At 41.6% G+C, this 15,246-nt stretch overlaps 1 protein-coding gene across 30 annotated transcripts in view; it reads left to right on the top strand.

The window, feature by feature from the left end:
• The window catches only part of TNFAIP8 (TNF alpha induced protein 8), a 46,194-nt gene extending 35,832 nt beyond the window's left edge, over positions 1-10,362 (top strand). For 14 of the 30 annotated variants that reach the window (XM_046905423.1, XM_046905420.1, XM_046905419.1 and 11 more), the window contains 2 exons: positions 308-1,395; positions 8,564-10,362. In XM_046905423.1, coding sequence (XP_046761379.1) covers positions 8,629-9,129 — 501 coding nt within the window. In that variant the 5' untranslated portion in view covers positions 308-1,395; positions 8,564-8,628 and the 3' untranslated portion in view covers positions 9,130-10,362. Of the gene's footprint in view, positions 1-59; positions 1,396-6,849; positions 7,105-8,563 lie in introns of those variants that run through there. The other 16 variants (XM_015280612.4, XM_015280615.4, XM_046905406.1 and 13 more) reach the window with 4 other exon arrangements.
• Positions 10,363-15,246: the final 4,884 nt, after the last annotated feature.

Here is a 15,246-nt window from a genome sequence, read left to right as displayed (position 1 = left end):
TAACAAAGCAGGGTACAGGAAGCCTGATAAAAGGGACTTGAGGACACGGATAAACTTCTGTGGTTTGTAATATAGCTGCTGCAGATACATCTTCGTGTAGGCACTTGCCGCTCCCAGTCAGAGCACTTTGAAAGAACGGCTGGCTTTGTTTTCCTCACCCAGACAGGGTAATATTTGAGATAACCTATCTGTGGACAGATTAGATGGCGACTTCGTGGTGGGCGGACGGTTGAACTGGATGATCGGAGAGGTCTTTTCCAACTTTGGTGATCCTATGATTCTGTGACTCCCATTGCCTCTTCTACAGGTATTTTTTTGCTGTATATGACATACAGAGTCCACACTGAGCAGCTGTCTCCTGCAGAGCGCTTGTCGTGACTTCATATCCCACATACCATTCCCTGTGCAGTGCGGGTAGATGGGTGAGTGAGGTGGTAATGTGAATAGAGGTTGGGGCACGAGCACTGGCTGTGGGTGGAAGGCTGCTTGAGGGAACCACTGAAACTCCGAACAGGTTAATCATTTAGCTGCAGTTGCTGGGCTGAATGCTAGGCTGCCTTGAGAAAGATAATTAGGATAATTATGCTTACGCAATCAAATCTTTTAATCTGTAGTGAACTGCAGGACTTAAGTGTTTAATTGTGAATAAGGTTCCTTGAAGAGAGGGCCATCAGCAGGGAGAAGCAAAGACAACGTAGGCTGCGGGGAGCTTTTGGAGGTCATCTGGCACGATCTCCCACTCCAAGCAGAGACAGCTTTGAAGCTAGATCCAAATTTGAAGTTAGCTGAAGCTGCTTAGGCTGTTTGTGTGCAGTCAGGTTATCAGCATCTTCAGGAGTGTTGCTCCCACAGCTTCTTTAGCCCCAGTATTAGCTGCTCCCTCTGTGAAGAATTTATTCCTGACGTCGAGTGGGGATTTCTTCTACTACAATCCACCTGTTGCCTCTGGCTCTTTTTCTGTGCATCTCCAAGAGGAACCTGGCTGCACACTCCCCATAACCCTTCAGTAACAAGATGGATCTACTGGTCAGTTGTCCTGTTTGGTTCTCGAGGCCGAGCAAGCCCAGCACTCTCAGCCTGTTCTCCACAGTATGTGCTATAGCTAGCTCCCTGGCCATGCCTCCTTGGATAGGCTTCAGTGTGTCAGTTCCTCTAGCAGAGAAGCTAGGCAGGAGGAAACTGGACACAGTGCTCCACGGACAGGAGGATGGCATTTTGTTTTAAAATTCCTTTTTCTTTTTTTTTCTTTTTTTCTTTTTTTTCCCACTTCCAGGAGTTCACCTGCATTCAGAAAAGCTGCGGTACTTTGACAGTGTCATTCCCAAGTTCAGGAGCTGGCTAAACGAATGGCTTCTAAGAATACTCCATATCTGCAATCCATGAGCCAGTGATATTGTAAGGAAGAACCCAGACACCAATAGCCACTCCTTTCTTCAGTTTGAATTCATCCATCACTGCTTTCATTAGTAACAATTACCATTTGGTCAAGCCTTCTGTCAAACGTGATGAGTTCGGTTTTAGAGTTCATTAGGGTTTTTAAATATGGCTTTCTGAGAAGCATGTTGCCTTTTTCCCTCTCATTTAGGGTAACTGTAAACTACTATATAAGCTATATATTTGGCTAATAATTAAAACAGACGAAACCTATATTCCAAGTATTATCTCAACCTTCTGAAGTGTTTTTTTTTTTTTTTACAATTGCTTTATAATCTGTGGTAAGAGAGAGCCTTTCATAGAGAGGCATGAAAAAACTACTAATTTTTAAGCTGCTTTTTCAACAGAACTTATATTTTCCCATGCATTGCATTCAGTAAAATAAGTAGAAGGTTAAAAATGACCTGATGTGCTTTGTAATGCATTTGAAATCTGTGTTTGTCTTTAAGGGTGAATTTTTCACATTTGCCCTTGACTGGATGCTTACAGTTCCATGATATGCAGTAGGTGTACAGATGGTTAGCAGCAACACTTGCTGTGTGTGACCTTGTGAGAAATTTGAGTGCTTATACAGAAAGTTCTGGCATTAATAAATCTCTCCAACCTTACAGTTAGTTTTATACATACTGATAGTAACAATTATTTTTACTGTTTGGTTGGTTTGGTTTGGTTCAGTTTCTTTAGTTGATTCTAGTGGTTGGCGACCCTGCACATAGCAGGGGGGGTTGAAACTAGATGATCATTGTGGTCATTTTCAACCCCGACCATTCTATGATTCCCTGTCGTAGTTGTGTTTGAGTGCTGATTTCTAGTGCTTGACTGGCCAACAGTGAAATGGAGAGAGCCCTGCATGCAATAGCAGGTTTTGTTTGGAGAACCAGGGATCTTCACAAGTTGTATTCTGCAGGTATAGCGCAGAGAGAATCAGATACAAAATGTAGGAAGTTTCTTGGAAACCTTCTTCCTTACCCGTTGCTGAACTCAGAATCAATGTTTTTAACTCTACAGTTCAGTAAACAACAATAAGCCAGTCTTATTTGCACACCGGTAGGAGAAATCTGTATTTTGGTTTGACACTGCTAACTACAAGGGCTGCTCTGAAAGTAATGCTCCTTTTTACAGCATTGGCCCACAGTGTCACAGGTGGATGTTGGTGGGATGGCAGCAGGGGTTGAACCTTCCCTCCAGTATTCCGTTCCATGCTGTTGCCATGTGACAGATGGCAGCAGAGGGACAGTCTGACAGATTGGTGTCTGACATGGGTGTGTGGATGAAGCAAAGGGGTTTTCCTGAATTCCTCCATGTGGAAAAAAAAAGTGGCGCTCACTGACATTCATCAGTGCTTAATGGAGACCAAGCAGTGGATGTGAGCATAGTGGGGTGGTGGTGGTACATTTCAGCAATGGTGACAGTTACAGTGGGTCACCTCCACTGGTGCAGATTGTTATCAGCGTGACATGCTGGCTCTTGCTTATCACTGGTGAAAATGCACAGCTAATGCTGGCGACTGTGTTGAAAAATACTGCTTTGTAGGTGAGACTTTCTTCTGTCAGACAGTGTCATTACGCTCTTTGTATCTGTTGTCGCTTCCACGGAAATCAATAGGAAGCATTACTTTTGAGAGCAACCTACATAATTTATATCTCTCCCAATGGATTCTAATACCATTTATGACAGAAGAAGACCAGTTTCAACACACATTCTAAATGTTCTGCATGCCACAATTTATAATTCCTAGTCCACAGCACTTAGGAAAGGCTGTGAGCTTGGAGAAGACTGGCTGTAGACACGAGAGCCGAAGTCTTAATTCTTACCTCTTTGGGAATTATCCACTGTCTCTGTTCACAGCTGCTCAAACTCATGATTTTTTGTTTGTTTCAACTTATTTGTAGTTTAAGATGTAAAGTCTAAGACATTATTTCTGCTTAACCTCCACCATCCGCCTCCGACATCATAGTAAAATAGGAGGCATTAATTTTGGAGCAGCCCTTATAGTTATCATTAGTATTTAGTTGATTTCTACAGCATTTAAAAACAGAATTGCTATTGCTTTGCTGTGTACCAGACAGGGTTCTGTATGCAAATTATACCACTGCCTGACACAGAAACGTGTTATAAGCGTGCGTTACTTAAACAGAAGGTTTAATTTTACAGAAGAACAGTTTTCTAGTATTAAATATCAAAATGTTATTTCGCTTTGTATTTTACTAGACACGTTTTAATGATGTTAAAGTAAAACCAATCTCTGAGGCATCTAGGAAGGCTGGTTTTGCTTTTACTCGAGAGCCGAGGTGCTGTCAAGTGGGAGATGGGAGAGTGACACGCAGCCAAAGCACAGGCTGCTAACCTGGTCTTCCTTCAGCCCTGCGCTGAAGAGGAGGTGCCGGTGGGATGCCATCCTGTCTGCAGGATGCAGACAGTGCAGCGCAGGCTCAGGCTGACAACAACAGAGGACTGGAACGAGAAATACAGGAAAAGCGTTATTCATCATTTTCAAAGTCAGTGAAAGACTCACAGACCTTTCTCTCATTTGAACTGCCTTCTGCTGTGGCTTTCTTTACATGCTATTCAAAATACACGCTCTTTGCATTTTTACTGTGAAGTTGCTGCTTGTTCTAGCAATTGTTTTCCCTATTGCTCTCAGGCCAGATTGTTGTCTTCTCTCTACCTTGTGGGCAGGTATCAGTTCATCGTGTTTTTTGCCACATGTATCTTTAACTTCCTCTTCTTTTTTCCTTCTCCTGGGTAAAATTCAAAGTCTCTTCATGCATTCAGAGTTCCCTCGGTCTGCCTCTCGTTGTGCTTTTCCTCTTGCATTCAGCTCTACTTCCTGTGCCTACAGCTAAGGTTTATTTTGTTAATGAGACGTTCCCATTATTGGCATGGTTCTAAAAGCAGCTGGATGTCTCTTTTTAAACTTGTGACTTTTGGTAAAAGATGCAGTTTTAATGGTTTGATTATTTTATTGGAAATGCCAGCTGAGTTAGGGATCTTGAGACTTGGCTTTCTGCAGTTTGGTACATGTTTCTGAGGCTGGACAGAAAACACAGACTATCTGCATGCCATTTGCTTGTTCTGAAGGAACGACCTAGAATGTGCTTTATTTCACAGGAAACTATTTGTGCACTATTGCTGTTCAGTGTAGTTATGGAGGAACTCTGTGTAGCCCTACAATGGCCAAGAGCTGAAATCGAATGCCTCTGTAACAGTCATCAGACATTAATATGATTTTTTTTCTTATTAAAGCGACACTACTCATAGAATCAGAATAGTTTGGGTTGGAAGGGACCTTAAAGATCACCTGGTTTCAACCCCCTGCTATAGGCAGGGACACCTCCCTCTAGACCAGGTTGCTCACAGCCCCATCCAGCCTGGCCTTGAGTGCTTCCAGGGAAGGGGCATACGCAGCCTCGCTGGGCGGCCTCTTCCAGTGTATGACCTATGAATTAAAGTACATACGGAGGCTGTAGGGAAAAAAAAAAGCTTTCAGGAAGGCTTTTTGAATTTCTGCATCAGCTTCAGCATGTGTCATGTGCTGCACAGGGTGGCTCTGGGAAGCACGCTCATGTAAAACCAGAATAACTTGTTGGCATAGGCCGCTCTCATGGGACTGCAGTACTGCACATATGTTCTTGTTGGTAATAGCATCCTTCCTGCAGCACTGACTGACTTTAACCTGCAGGTACTTTGGTTTTTTTTTTGTTGTTGTTTGTTTTGTTTTTTGGCAGTTCTTCTCACCTCTTGATAGGAAAAAAAAGAAAAAGGAAAGAAAGTTTGTTTTCTGCTTTCTGTAGTGCGTGCTTCTGGAAAGTGGGTCTTTCCTTTTCTTCTTGTTTTGGCATTTCAGTACTTTGAAGTTATGAATTAAATAGGAAGCTCATGAAAACGGAGGAAAAGTCAGTCCTTTTTCTGTCCCCTGGTTATCTGAGACATTCTGGGATTTTGGAGGACCATCGCTGATGGTCACACAAACTTGGAAAATACAGTGCTGTGCTTCAGGTTGTTTCCTGACATCCTCCTCCGGGCAGGCAGTGCTCCAGCCGCAAGGCATGCTGCTGCTTCTCACTTCAGTTGCAACCTGCAGCCTGTGCAGAGGCAAGCATGCTTGTCCACACAGGAAGCCAGGCAGGAAATCAGTTGCCACATTTCTCAAAACTGTGTGGTGCAGTCTTTCAGATGGTGCCTGAAGTGCTCGGTTGGTGCTGTCGCTTTTCTCCTACATCTCTTTTCTCCTGGACATGTCCTGTGTCCCTCACCCGAAGTCCCCTGTGGTTTCTGGAGCTCACGGAGTGTCAGTGCAGGATGTGCCCCGCCAGCCATTAAAGTGAAAGCAGTCCTGCGTGGCTGCATAACAGCTCTGCAGTCGAGTTCTGTGCGCCGACACGCTGAGTACATAAATCAGAAATGCAGCCCATGTCAAAAAGTTCCGATCCTGACTTGCCCACGGTATTTAGCAGGGTTCACTGGAAGTTTTTATTGGGTGGTTTTATTTTTATTTTTTAATGTCTGCCCTTATGACAGCAAGCTTACAAATGTTCAGTGACTTAAGTGTTGGTTGTCAGTATGCATGAGATTGAGTGCACTGAGCCTGTGCTGGCACCATTCATTTACAGTTTCCTGTTATCTTACGGGAAAAAAATAATTGTATCTTGGCTTAAAGCAGTGAAGTCATCTGATTCTACGTTGTTGTTGCTGTTGTATCTTTAAATATGTTTTCTTTTAAGCCTAAGTAGTGTTGAGAAATAGGGTGTTTGGTAAGAGGTATTTGCCACAGTGCAGGGGGAGAAATACTGCCTTCCACATCAGGGGAGAATGAGCATTGCACGGTGACAGCCTCGTAGTGCTTTTACACCGGGCTCCTGAGAGCCCATTAAGATTGAATGCTCCATTTTCACTAAAGGTTTACATTTGCAGCACGGTTTTAAGGGGAGGAGGGGGGCGGAACCCTGATATATTTGGAGGAAAACACATTTGGAATGCTGCATATGCGGTATTTCTGTATTCACCAAATAACTGATGTCAAGCATCAATACTGTTGTTTGCAAAAAAAAAAAAAAATCAAGAAGTTTTGTAATGACTGAGCTCCCATCTTTGCAGAAGACAGCCTCTAGGAAGCTGTTTGCTCCTCTGATGTCCCTGTCATCCCAAAGGTCCCGTGGTTTCCCCCTCAGATCTGCTCTCCTCAGTCCGCCCTCCCGTAGGGACACCTCCACTGCACTGGGCAGCCTCCCGGAGGAGTTTCAGGGAAGTCATGAGAAAAGCAGCCCATGAGATGCTTAAATCACCGTCACCTCGTGCTGGGCTGCTTGCCCCCCACCCGCCCAACGTGGTTCCCTGTTAGCGGTAGCGTTGCCGCGCTGCTTGCTCAGCACTGCAACTTCCTTCCAGCTCTCCGTTAGAGGAAGTGAAACCACTGAGATGTAATTTTGCGTTCTGAGGTGCCATAGTAAAATGAAGCACTTCGGGCAGAGGAGAAAGGTGGCTGAGAAGAGTGGCTGTTATGGAGGGCGGGAGGAAAGCGCGTCCTCTCCGTGATCACTTCTGGCAGTGCTGATAAGGGCATCATAAAGCATGCGCTACGTTTAGCAGAGTAAATAAGCCCTTCACTGGGTTATTTTTCCTCGGATACTGCCGTCCGCGTTGACAATTGCAATTCCATTTGCTGAACAAGTAAGTAATTGCTTTTCTTAAGAGGAAGGTTGTGTGCCGAGTCTGCAGGAGTCCTGCGAGCGTTCTGGTTAAACTCGGGTTGACTTAAGTGCCTGTAGCTCTTTCGAACATAGGTGGTGAGGAACAATACGCTTAGGGAACAAAAGCAGCTAGCAGGTCTTTTTTGATTGACTGAGATGCTGAAGTGTGAAATGTATGCTTTCTACCATAAAACTAGAAAACGTGTAATCACACAGGGAAGAAGCAGCTGACTAGCGCTGTACTGCTAAAGTCCTTCGTAAAGGAGTTGCAGTTTTATATTTTCAGTGAAGGCTGGAGAAGAAGCAGGGGTTTGTGACTGCTTGTCTCAGAGGACGGCCTACTTTCCCTGCCTGGGGTGGAGCCCACCCGATTGCCCAAGCACTAACAGTCAAAAAGAAACTATTTCAGAATTCAAGGATTCTCTGTTTGGCATCTGCAGAGTTTATGTTTTCATTAGAAGAGGAGGGGAAAAAACAGTGTTTCCAGACCCTGTGTTTACAAAGTAAACTTTCCGTATGTGAAATACATGCGAATGGCTGAAGCTGGGCCTGCTGGGGCTGCAGGAAGGCAGCTGTCTGTCCCTGAGCTGCTGCAGGAGGTGCACGTAAGTGTAGTTTTGGAGGTTGAAATGTGTTCTGGGATCTACTTAAATGCTCACATGAAGGATTCCTTAATAAGGTGGTATTAGCGAGCGTGGTGGGAAACCATCAACCCATCCTTTGTGGCTGTTTCCCCAGTCAGCAGAAGACACAGATGAGCTTACGTGTATGTGCTACATAGACTTACTGCTCTGAAAACCAGCAGCCTCAGACTGCACTCAGAGAATCTCCATACTGCTTCTGACAGGGATTTCTGTTTACATTACGTATACTGTGGGGTCTGAAACGCACTGATTACGTGAAAAGTGAAAGAGGAAGATTTACAGTAGTCGATACAGGGAATTAGTGTTTCTAATGGAATAGCACTGGGAGCTGTCATTACTCGTGGTTTCTTAGTCCCCTTAGTGTTTGGTTCACAGCTGTTCCCCTGCAAAATACAGACAGGATTTTGCCAAATAATCTAGTTTCAGATTTCAATACAAGACTGAAAATCAGAAAAAAGTTACAAATCATGTAACCACATAAGGTAGGTTTATTGTCCAAATCAGATATTCCATCAATCCACATATATATATATAAAATCATTTTGAGCAAGTTCTGTTTTTTTTTTTCAGTTTTCTCAACCCTATAACAATCTAGAAGAACATAAACCCAAAACAACGGAATATTAGGGACTGAAAGATCTTCCTGCAACTATATTCAGTAGGATTGTATTATTTCTGTTGTATTATTTCCATAGTGAGGAGTAAGATGAACGGCCAGACATGGAAATGCTCCTCGAACAGCATGTGTGTGATGAGGTATTGACTCCATATTCATCTGTTTTTTTCCTTCCTTAGTGGCCACGGATGTCTTCAATTCAAAAAGCTTGGCCATTCAGGCCCAGAAGAAGATCCTTGGGAAAATGGTATCCAAGTCAATAGCAACTACTTTGATAGATGATACCAGCAGTGATGTTTTAGATGAGCTCTACAGAGTGACGAAGGAATACACGCAAAACAAAAAAGAAGCAGAGAAGATCATTAAAAACCTCATTAAAATAGTCCTCAAATTGGCAATTCTCTACAGGAACAATCAATTTAATCAAGATGAAATTGCACTGATGGAGAAGTTCAAGAAGAAAGTTCATCAGCTGGCGAAGACGGTGGTCAGTTTCCATCAGGTGGATTATACCTTTGACAGGAATTTCTTGTCCAAACTGTTGAATGACTGTAGAGAGCTGCTTCATCAGATCATTCAGCGTCACCTAACTGCGAAATCGCATGGACGTGTCAACAATGTGTTTGATCACTTCTCTGATTGTGAATTTTTGGCTGCCTTGTATAATCCCTTTGGACCTTATAAACTTCATTTGCAAAAACTTTGTGATGGTGTCAACAGAATGCTAGATGAGGGGAACATATAGGCACCTGTGCTAAAGTTGACAGCCTGTGTGTTATTTCTAGATGGAACACTGTTGATTTATGAAGGAATAAGGGAGCATGAAAATGGGGATTTTCTTTTTTTATATTGTGACAAATATTTCAAAATGATCTTTATTAAACTGATTACTTCTTATGAGCTATCTATTACTATTTGCAGTCCATCTGAAAGAAAGATGGCGCATTACCTTCTTTTACTGTGCTTTGCCCGTGGGAACAGCTGGATAAAGAGAATAGAATAGAAAGGTCCAAGTAGAGTACAAGTCGTGCAAGGCAGATACAGAAAACAAACTAACTTGCTGTCAGACAATCCAAATATTTACATAAATATTTATAAACCATCAGAGTCCAGTAATGTTGGTAACATGGTATCATGGTATACTCTATAATTTCTTCAACTAATTTGTAACATTTATATCTGATTCATTTGTATTCTTTCATGCTGTCTGCACAGATCACAGCTTCCTAGTTTGCCCTTGCAAAACATTAGGTTTTGCTTAACACCACTGATGCTGCCACAGCGTCTGAGCTGCTTTGTGTATCTCCAGCTCAGTAATGTCTGAAAGGCTATCAGGTGATCCTTGCAGATGTACGCAGATGCTTTGTTTCCTTTGATTGTTTCAGGAACAATAAGCTACAGTGAATTAGCCTAAGTGGGGAAAAAGGACTCCCTAGACAAAACCTACAGTGTGTGCATATGAAATTGTGAGGTAAAACACAGTGACTTACTTCTGCGATTCCTTAAGTTTGTTAGAATCCTGCTAATATGGCGTAATTCTTTCAGCAAAGGTGCAGGTCAGCTTATTTTACGCATTGGGCTTATGTACATTCAGAAAGCTTAATGATCTGAGAAATAAATTCCAAGCCAGTTTGCTTTGTTTACGGTGTATCTAGAAACAAATCATTTGGGGGTTATATGCTCTTGAACTACTGGAGGAGTGATATCTTGAATCAATTTCTATTCTCATTTCCCCACCTACCTTTCATCCTTCCTCTTCCTCCCTCATCTTCTCCCTCCCTTGCCCTTGGGGTAAATAAATGTGACTTTCTAGACACTGTAATGTACTTAGAAGTATGAAGTTAATACATTTCAAACACCTGAAGACTTTTGTTAGGAAGCATATAGAGAATTTGCAGTTTATTTAATTGCCAGTTTTTTGCTGTTTGCTGTGTCTTTTTGTTTTAATGAGTAAACCAAAGAATATTTGCACTCTGAACTCTTCATGGTTGTTTTGTTGTTTTTTTTTTTTCCCTGTTGCAATTTGAATTACCAAGAAAGTACTTGGAGTGTGCAGGCAACCAGAACATTACCGTCTCTGACATATTGCTTCAGCATCGCTCGTCAATTTTTAGAGTGCAGAGTTCACTTTAAATCATATTCACACAGTCACGAGGCTCTGAATATCCCCCAAAAGGCACTACAGATTTGCCAGAGAAATGTGTGCTCAAAATACAAACTCCTGTACAAGTCATTAGAATACAAGAGGGAGAGCTGATTAATACACTGCACTGCTTGGCTGGAATAACATGGAAATGATGTAAGAACTGTGCCTCAAAATTTGAGAAGAGTTAGATTATTTGTTTGACATCTGAATGAGTGCCAGTTAAGGTCTGTCCCTCCTTCTGTTCTACTGAAGTAGTAAATACATTGCAGGTTACCCACCAGAAGTCATTTATAGGGCTACAACATCATAAGGAAAATACAGTACTGGATTTCCAAAGACTTGCTTTCGTAAATAGCATGGCGTAGCACTTAAGCTGTGCCATTTTGCAGTCCTTTTATTTTTCCTGCAGCATAAATAAAGAATGACTTCAAGAATCAAAACTCAGAGATCAATTGATAGTACTTTTCCTAGGTTGATGTCCTTGCATCAACCCTCTAGTACAGATTTGGTACATTCCTTGTCTGCCCGGGTTTAAAAATGAAAAGGTTCCAGTAGTGCTGTTTGATTATAGATAGCATAATGTCATTACTGTGCGCAGCAAAACTGATGCATCACTTCTCTAACAGAAATAACAGTGTTATTTCAGCCATACAGATTAAAAAGAGACAGGATGGTTATCGTGCCCATTTTGTGTGTGTCATCTTAACAACACTTCACGAGAACTTTTGACCATCCCTTAACCGTGTTTGTAAAGCATGTGTGTGTGTGCAGAAGACACAATTAGGCATGATAAAGGTATTGCTCTCTAATTAAAGCTCTGGAGATGTTTCTCCATTTGGAAAGTACAGAAGTTATCAGCCAGAAGCTTTCAGGAACTGCTTGTATTTAGGAGAATGCCAAATCACATATTTTCTAAAATAAGATTCAGCCGCTCCCTTAAAGTCCTGTAGAATAAAAGAATGAAGAGACAGCCAATTGTTTTCTCTCATCTCCCAAAGGAAAAAAAGGATTGCATCGTCCCAGGAGGAGTGGTCTCATTTTAATGCCAGTTTGATGGAGCTGCTTTACAGCACTGGTAGTTATCGCCATTCCAGTTGCAATGACCTGTACGTGTAACCCCTCAAGAAACTGGAACGTGCTTGTTTTCATGGTCATGTATTTGTAACTCCACCATGGTCAAAGATGACAGTGTTAGGAAAAAGAGGTAAGTTGCACACTGCAGGCTTAGGTGGTCACGCACTGAAGAACATTCACCACCCAGTGACCTACTGCCATAGCTTTCCTTTGCTTTTACGTAGTTATCCTGCCTACTAGGCAGCAGGAGTACCTGCTTTTCAGCCATGTCTAATTATCTGTTCCCTCCTTGTTCATTTTGTCTCTATTATATTATGTATACATCTAAGGAGAACATTAGATGGAATTGATTACACACTTAATGCAAACAGCAGGCCTAAATAGTGGTTTCCTTCTCAAAGTAATTTGAAAATCTGCAAGAACGACCTAAGTCTCAATTTAGCATTTGGTGCTGTTTTTTTATATAATGCGTGCTTTCATCATTACCAGAAAATACAGGGAAAGAAATACATCTTCTAACAATCTGTAATTTTCTGCTTCCTTTCATTACACCCCCGTTTCTTGAGAAGTGTCCCTTCTGGCATTTACTCCTGTTAAGGAGCAAACTGAAAAGAGGCAGCTCCTATCTGTGAGGTGTCCCGCAGTCATGCAGTACCAAGCAAAGAAGCAGACTGTAACAATTAAAGAATAATGGAGCTGAGGAGGTAAGTTGCTTGCCCAGTTTTCCCAAGCAACCACAATCTGTTTGCTGTTTGTTGTCCTCCCCTGTGGAAACATCGTGCTGCTGTAGGTGGAGGAGAGAGGTGGAGCTTCCTACAGTTGCTGTTTGATATAAATTACTGTTACCACCACACATAAAATGTTCCACTTTCTAGATAAAGAATCCTAGTGCTGGATTTTAAGACTGTATTTCCTGTTGGCTTCAAGACGAAGTATTTCCCATTTTGATTTGAATTAAATATTTGGATTTGAAAAGTGCTTTTAATATTCACGTAAGTGTGAGCTGAAATAAAGGAAAAGAAAGCAGCCCCGTACAGCGGATCTTTTTCCAATATACCTCTTTTTCTTTCTTTCTTTCCTTTCTTTCTTTCTTTCTTTCTTTCTTTCTTTCTTTCTTTCTTTCTTTCTTTCTTTCTTTCTTTCTTTCTTTCTTTCTTTCTTTCTTTCTTTCTTTCTTTCTTTCTTTCTTTCTTTCTTTCTTTCTTTCTTTCTTTCTTCCTTTCTTCCTTTCTTCCTTTCTTCCTTTCTTCCTTTCTTTCTTTCTTTCTTTCTTTCTTTCTTTCTTTCTTTCTTTCTTTCTTTCTTTCTTTCTTTCTTCTTTCTTTCTTTCTTTCTTTCTTTCTTTCTTTCTTTCTTTCTTTCTTTCTTTCTTTTTCTTTCTTTCTTTTTCTTTCTTTCTTTCTTTCTTTCTTTCTTTCTTTCTTTCTTTCTTTCTTTCTTTCTTTCTTTCTTTCTTTCTTTCTTTCCTTCTTTCCTTCTTTCTTTCTTTCTTTCTTTCTTTCTTTCTTTCTTTCTTTCTTTCTTTCTTTCTTTCTTTCTTTCTTTCTTTCTTTCTTTCTTTCTTTCTTTCTTTCTTTCTTTCTTTCTTTCTTTCTTTCTTCCTTCTTTCTTTCCTTCTTTCTTTCTTTCCTTCTTTCCTTCTTTCCTTCTTTTTCTTCCTTCTTTCTTTCCTTCTTTTTCTTTTTTCTTTTCCTTTTTTTTTTAAATGGGCATTTTGTGCTCTACAAAGATCTTTTGGGTAGTTGCAATTCTGAAGGTTTTGATACCTGCAAGTTGTTCCAAGAGAAGACTGCTGGCTTTTCACCCACTTGTTCTCCAGTTCCTGTTGGCAGCCCGACTCACTTTAAGCACAGGAATTTAGAGCTCATTTGCAGCAGCCCTTCCACAGCATTTTGTATCAAGTTTTTCAGAATTCATTTATCTTTGATTGTTCTAGCCATGCCACAGCTAGTAACGGATGAAAGATCTTGTTAAGTTTATGCTGTGTTAAGTTTTTTAACACAGAATTTTGATGTCAGAAGATGTCATATTACGACACCAGCCCTTCTGTTCTGGCAAGGGAATGGCAGCGGACTTGTTCTACCCATTTTGAAATAGTGCTGAAAAACTGCTTGTCTTTTGTGAGTAGAATTTAGTCTCCCTTCATTTGATGGATCAGTTTCTGTGTCTGGGATTGGCTCTGGTCCTGAGGAGAATCTTCCCTGGCTGTTGGCATTGCCGTGCACCACTCTTAAATTAGGGGCTCCTATGATATGAAGAGACACAGATTCCCCAGTACAGAGGTGCTTAGCTGATGCTCTCAGTTTACTTCACTGTCTGGAATTGAGATACTGTGGTTTTCTTGCTTTGTTTGAGGGTAGTTGTTGTTTTATGGAGTCAATATCTATACTATGTCTCATCTGCTAGACCTTCAAAGAGACTGCAGAAGTAGAGCAGACTGAGGCAGTGATTTGAACCAGGGGAAGTGCTTTGGTCCTGGGACATGCCGTGAAATTAGCTGCTCATTTCAAGAAAGCTGGTTCTGTATCTCAAGGATCTTGATAATTCAGCAACGGCAAAATGATCTCATTCTTGGAACTAAAGGGAATCTGCCCAACTCAAAAGCTATCTGCATCAGTTATAAACGGCTTGCCTCTATTTCAATGGTATGGACACTCCCAAAGGTACGTTGGCTGTGCCATCAAAAGAGTAACTATTAGGGAAAAGGGGAAAGGAAAGCTCAGCACTTTCCTGGGAGAAAGGGCTGTGATGAGACATCACGATTTCAATAGCTTTGCCTTGCTTTCTTCACTGTGATAAGGTCTGTCTACCGTAAGCACATGTCTTTGTCTGGCTGAGTAAGACGATATGTTTAATCTTACAGTTCCAGTATCCTATGGCACTGCAATCTACATTTTACCCCAAAGCTGAAACTGGAAAGAAAGCCCTTCTCACAAAATGTTACCGATGAGAAGTAGTTTCTGCTTCTTTTAGAACTCTGGCTAGGGAATTAGGATGTCCCACTTCACTCCTGATTAACAAAGCAAGGGCTGAGGAGGAGTAATGGCTGCTGAAGGAAGAGGCGTTTATGTCGTTGCTAACTTGACTCCACCTACCCATCCTGCTTCTCAATTAATCAACTGTTCCATACTTCATGTAGTCGTAACTAAAACTGCTCTTGAGACTGGGGAGGAATCCTCACTACAGAATACATCTGATCTAAGCCAGGGTTGTTCGGCTTTCGTGTACATTTTTGGGGTGGTTGAGGTGGAAGCTGGTCGACTGGTTATTTCTGAGAGACAGATGGAAGTCTGCCTCAGCTAGAGGTTATACATTTATTTGTGCAGCTCCGCATAAAAACTAACAAACAAACAAAAAAATCCTTCTGTAATAGCATCCGAAACAAGAAGCCTGGAATGTGCTTGGAGGCAGCTTGAGGAAAGCACTGATTTTTGGAGGCACAGCTTGAAAGTAGCTTATCTTTTGTACTGATTTTCTGCTCAGCAGAGGATCTGCTTGAGTCTATCCTAACGACAGAACCCATTGGAATTTTTTGTCGCAAAGCTCAGTTTGGCCATTAATTCAGGAAGCGACTGCGCTGAATCAGTTTTCTCAGGAGGAATTTCAACTCTTCCATCTATTCAGTAAAGATTTATCTCATAG

The sequence above is a fragment of the Gallus gallus genome, chromosome Z (genome assembly GCF_016699485.2).
Source record: "Gallus gallus isolate bGalGal1 chromosome Z, bGalGal1.mat.broiler.GRCg7b, whole genome shotgun sequence".
Classification (NCBI taxonomy): domain Eukaryota; kingdom Metazoa; phylum Chordata; class Aves; order Galliformes; family Phasianidae; genus Gallus; species Gallus gallus.
This window is presented reverse-complemented; position numbering and strand designations above follow the sequence as displayed.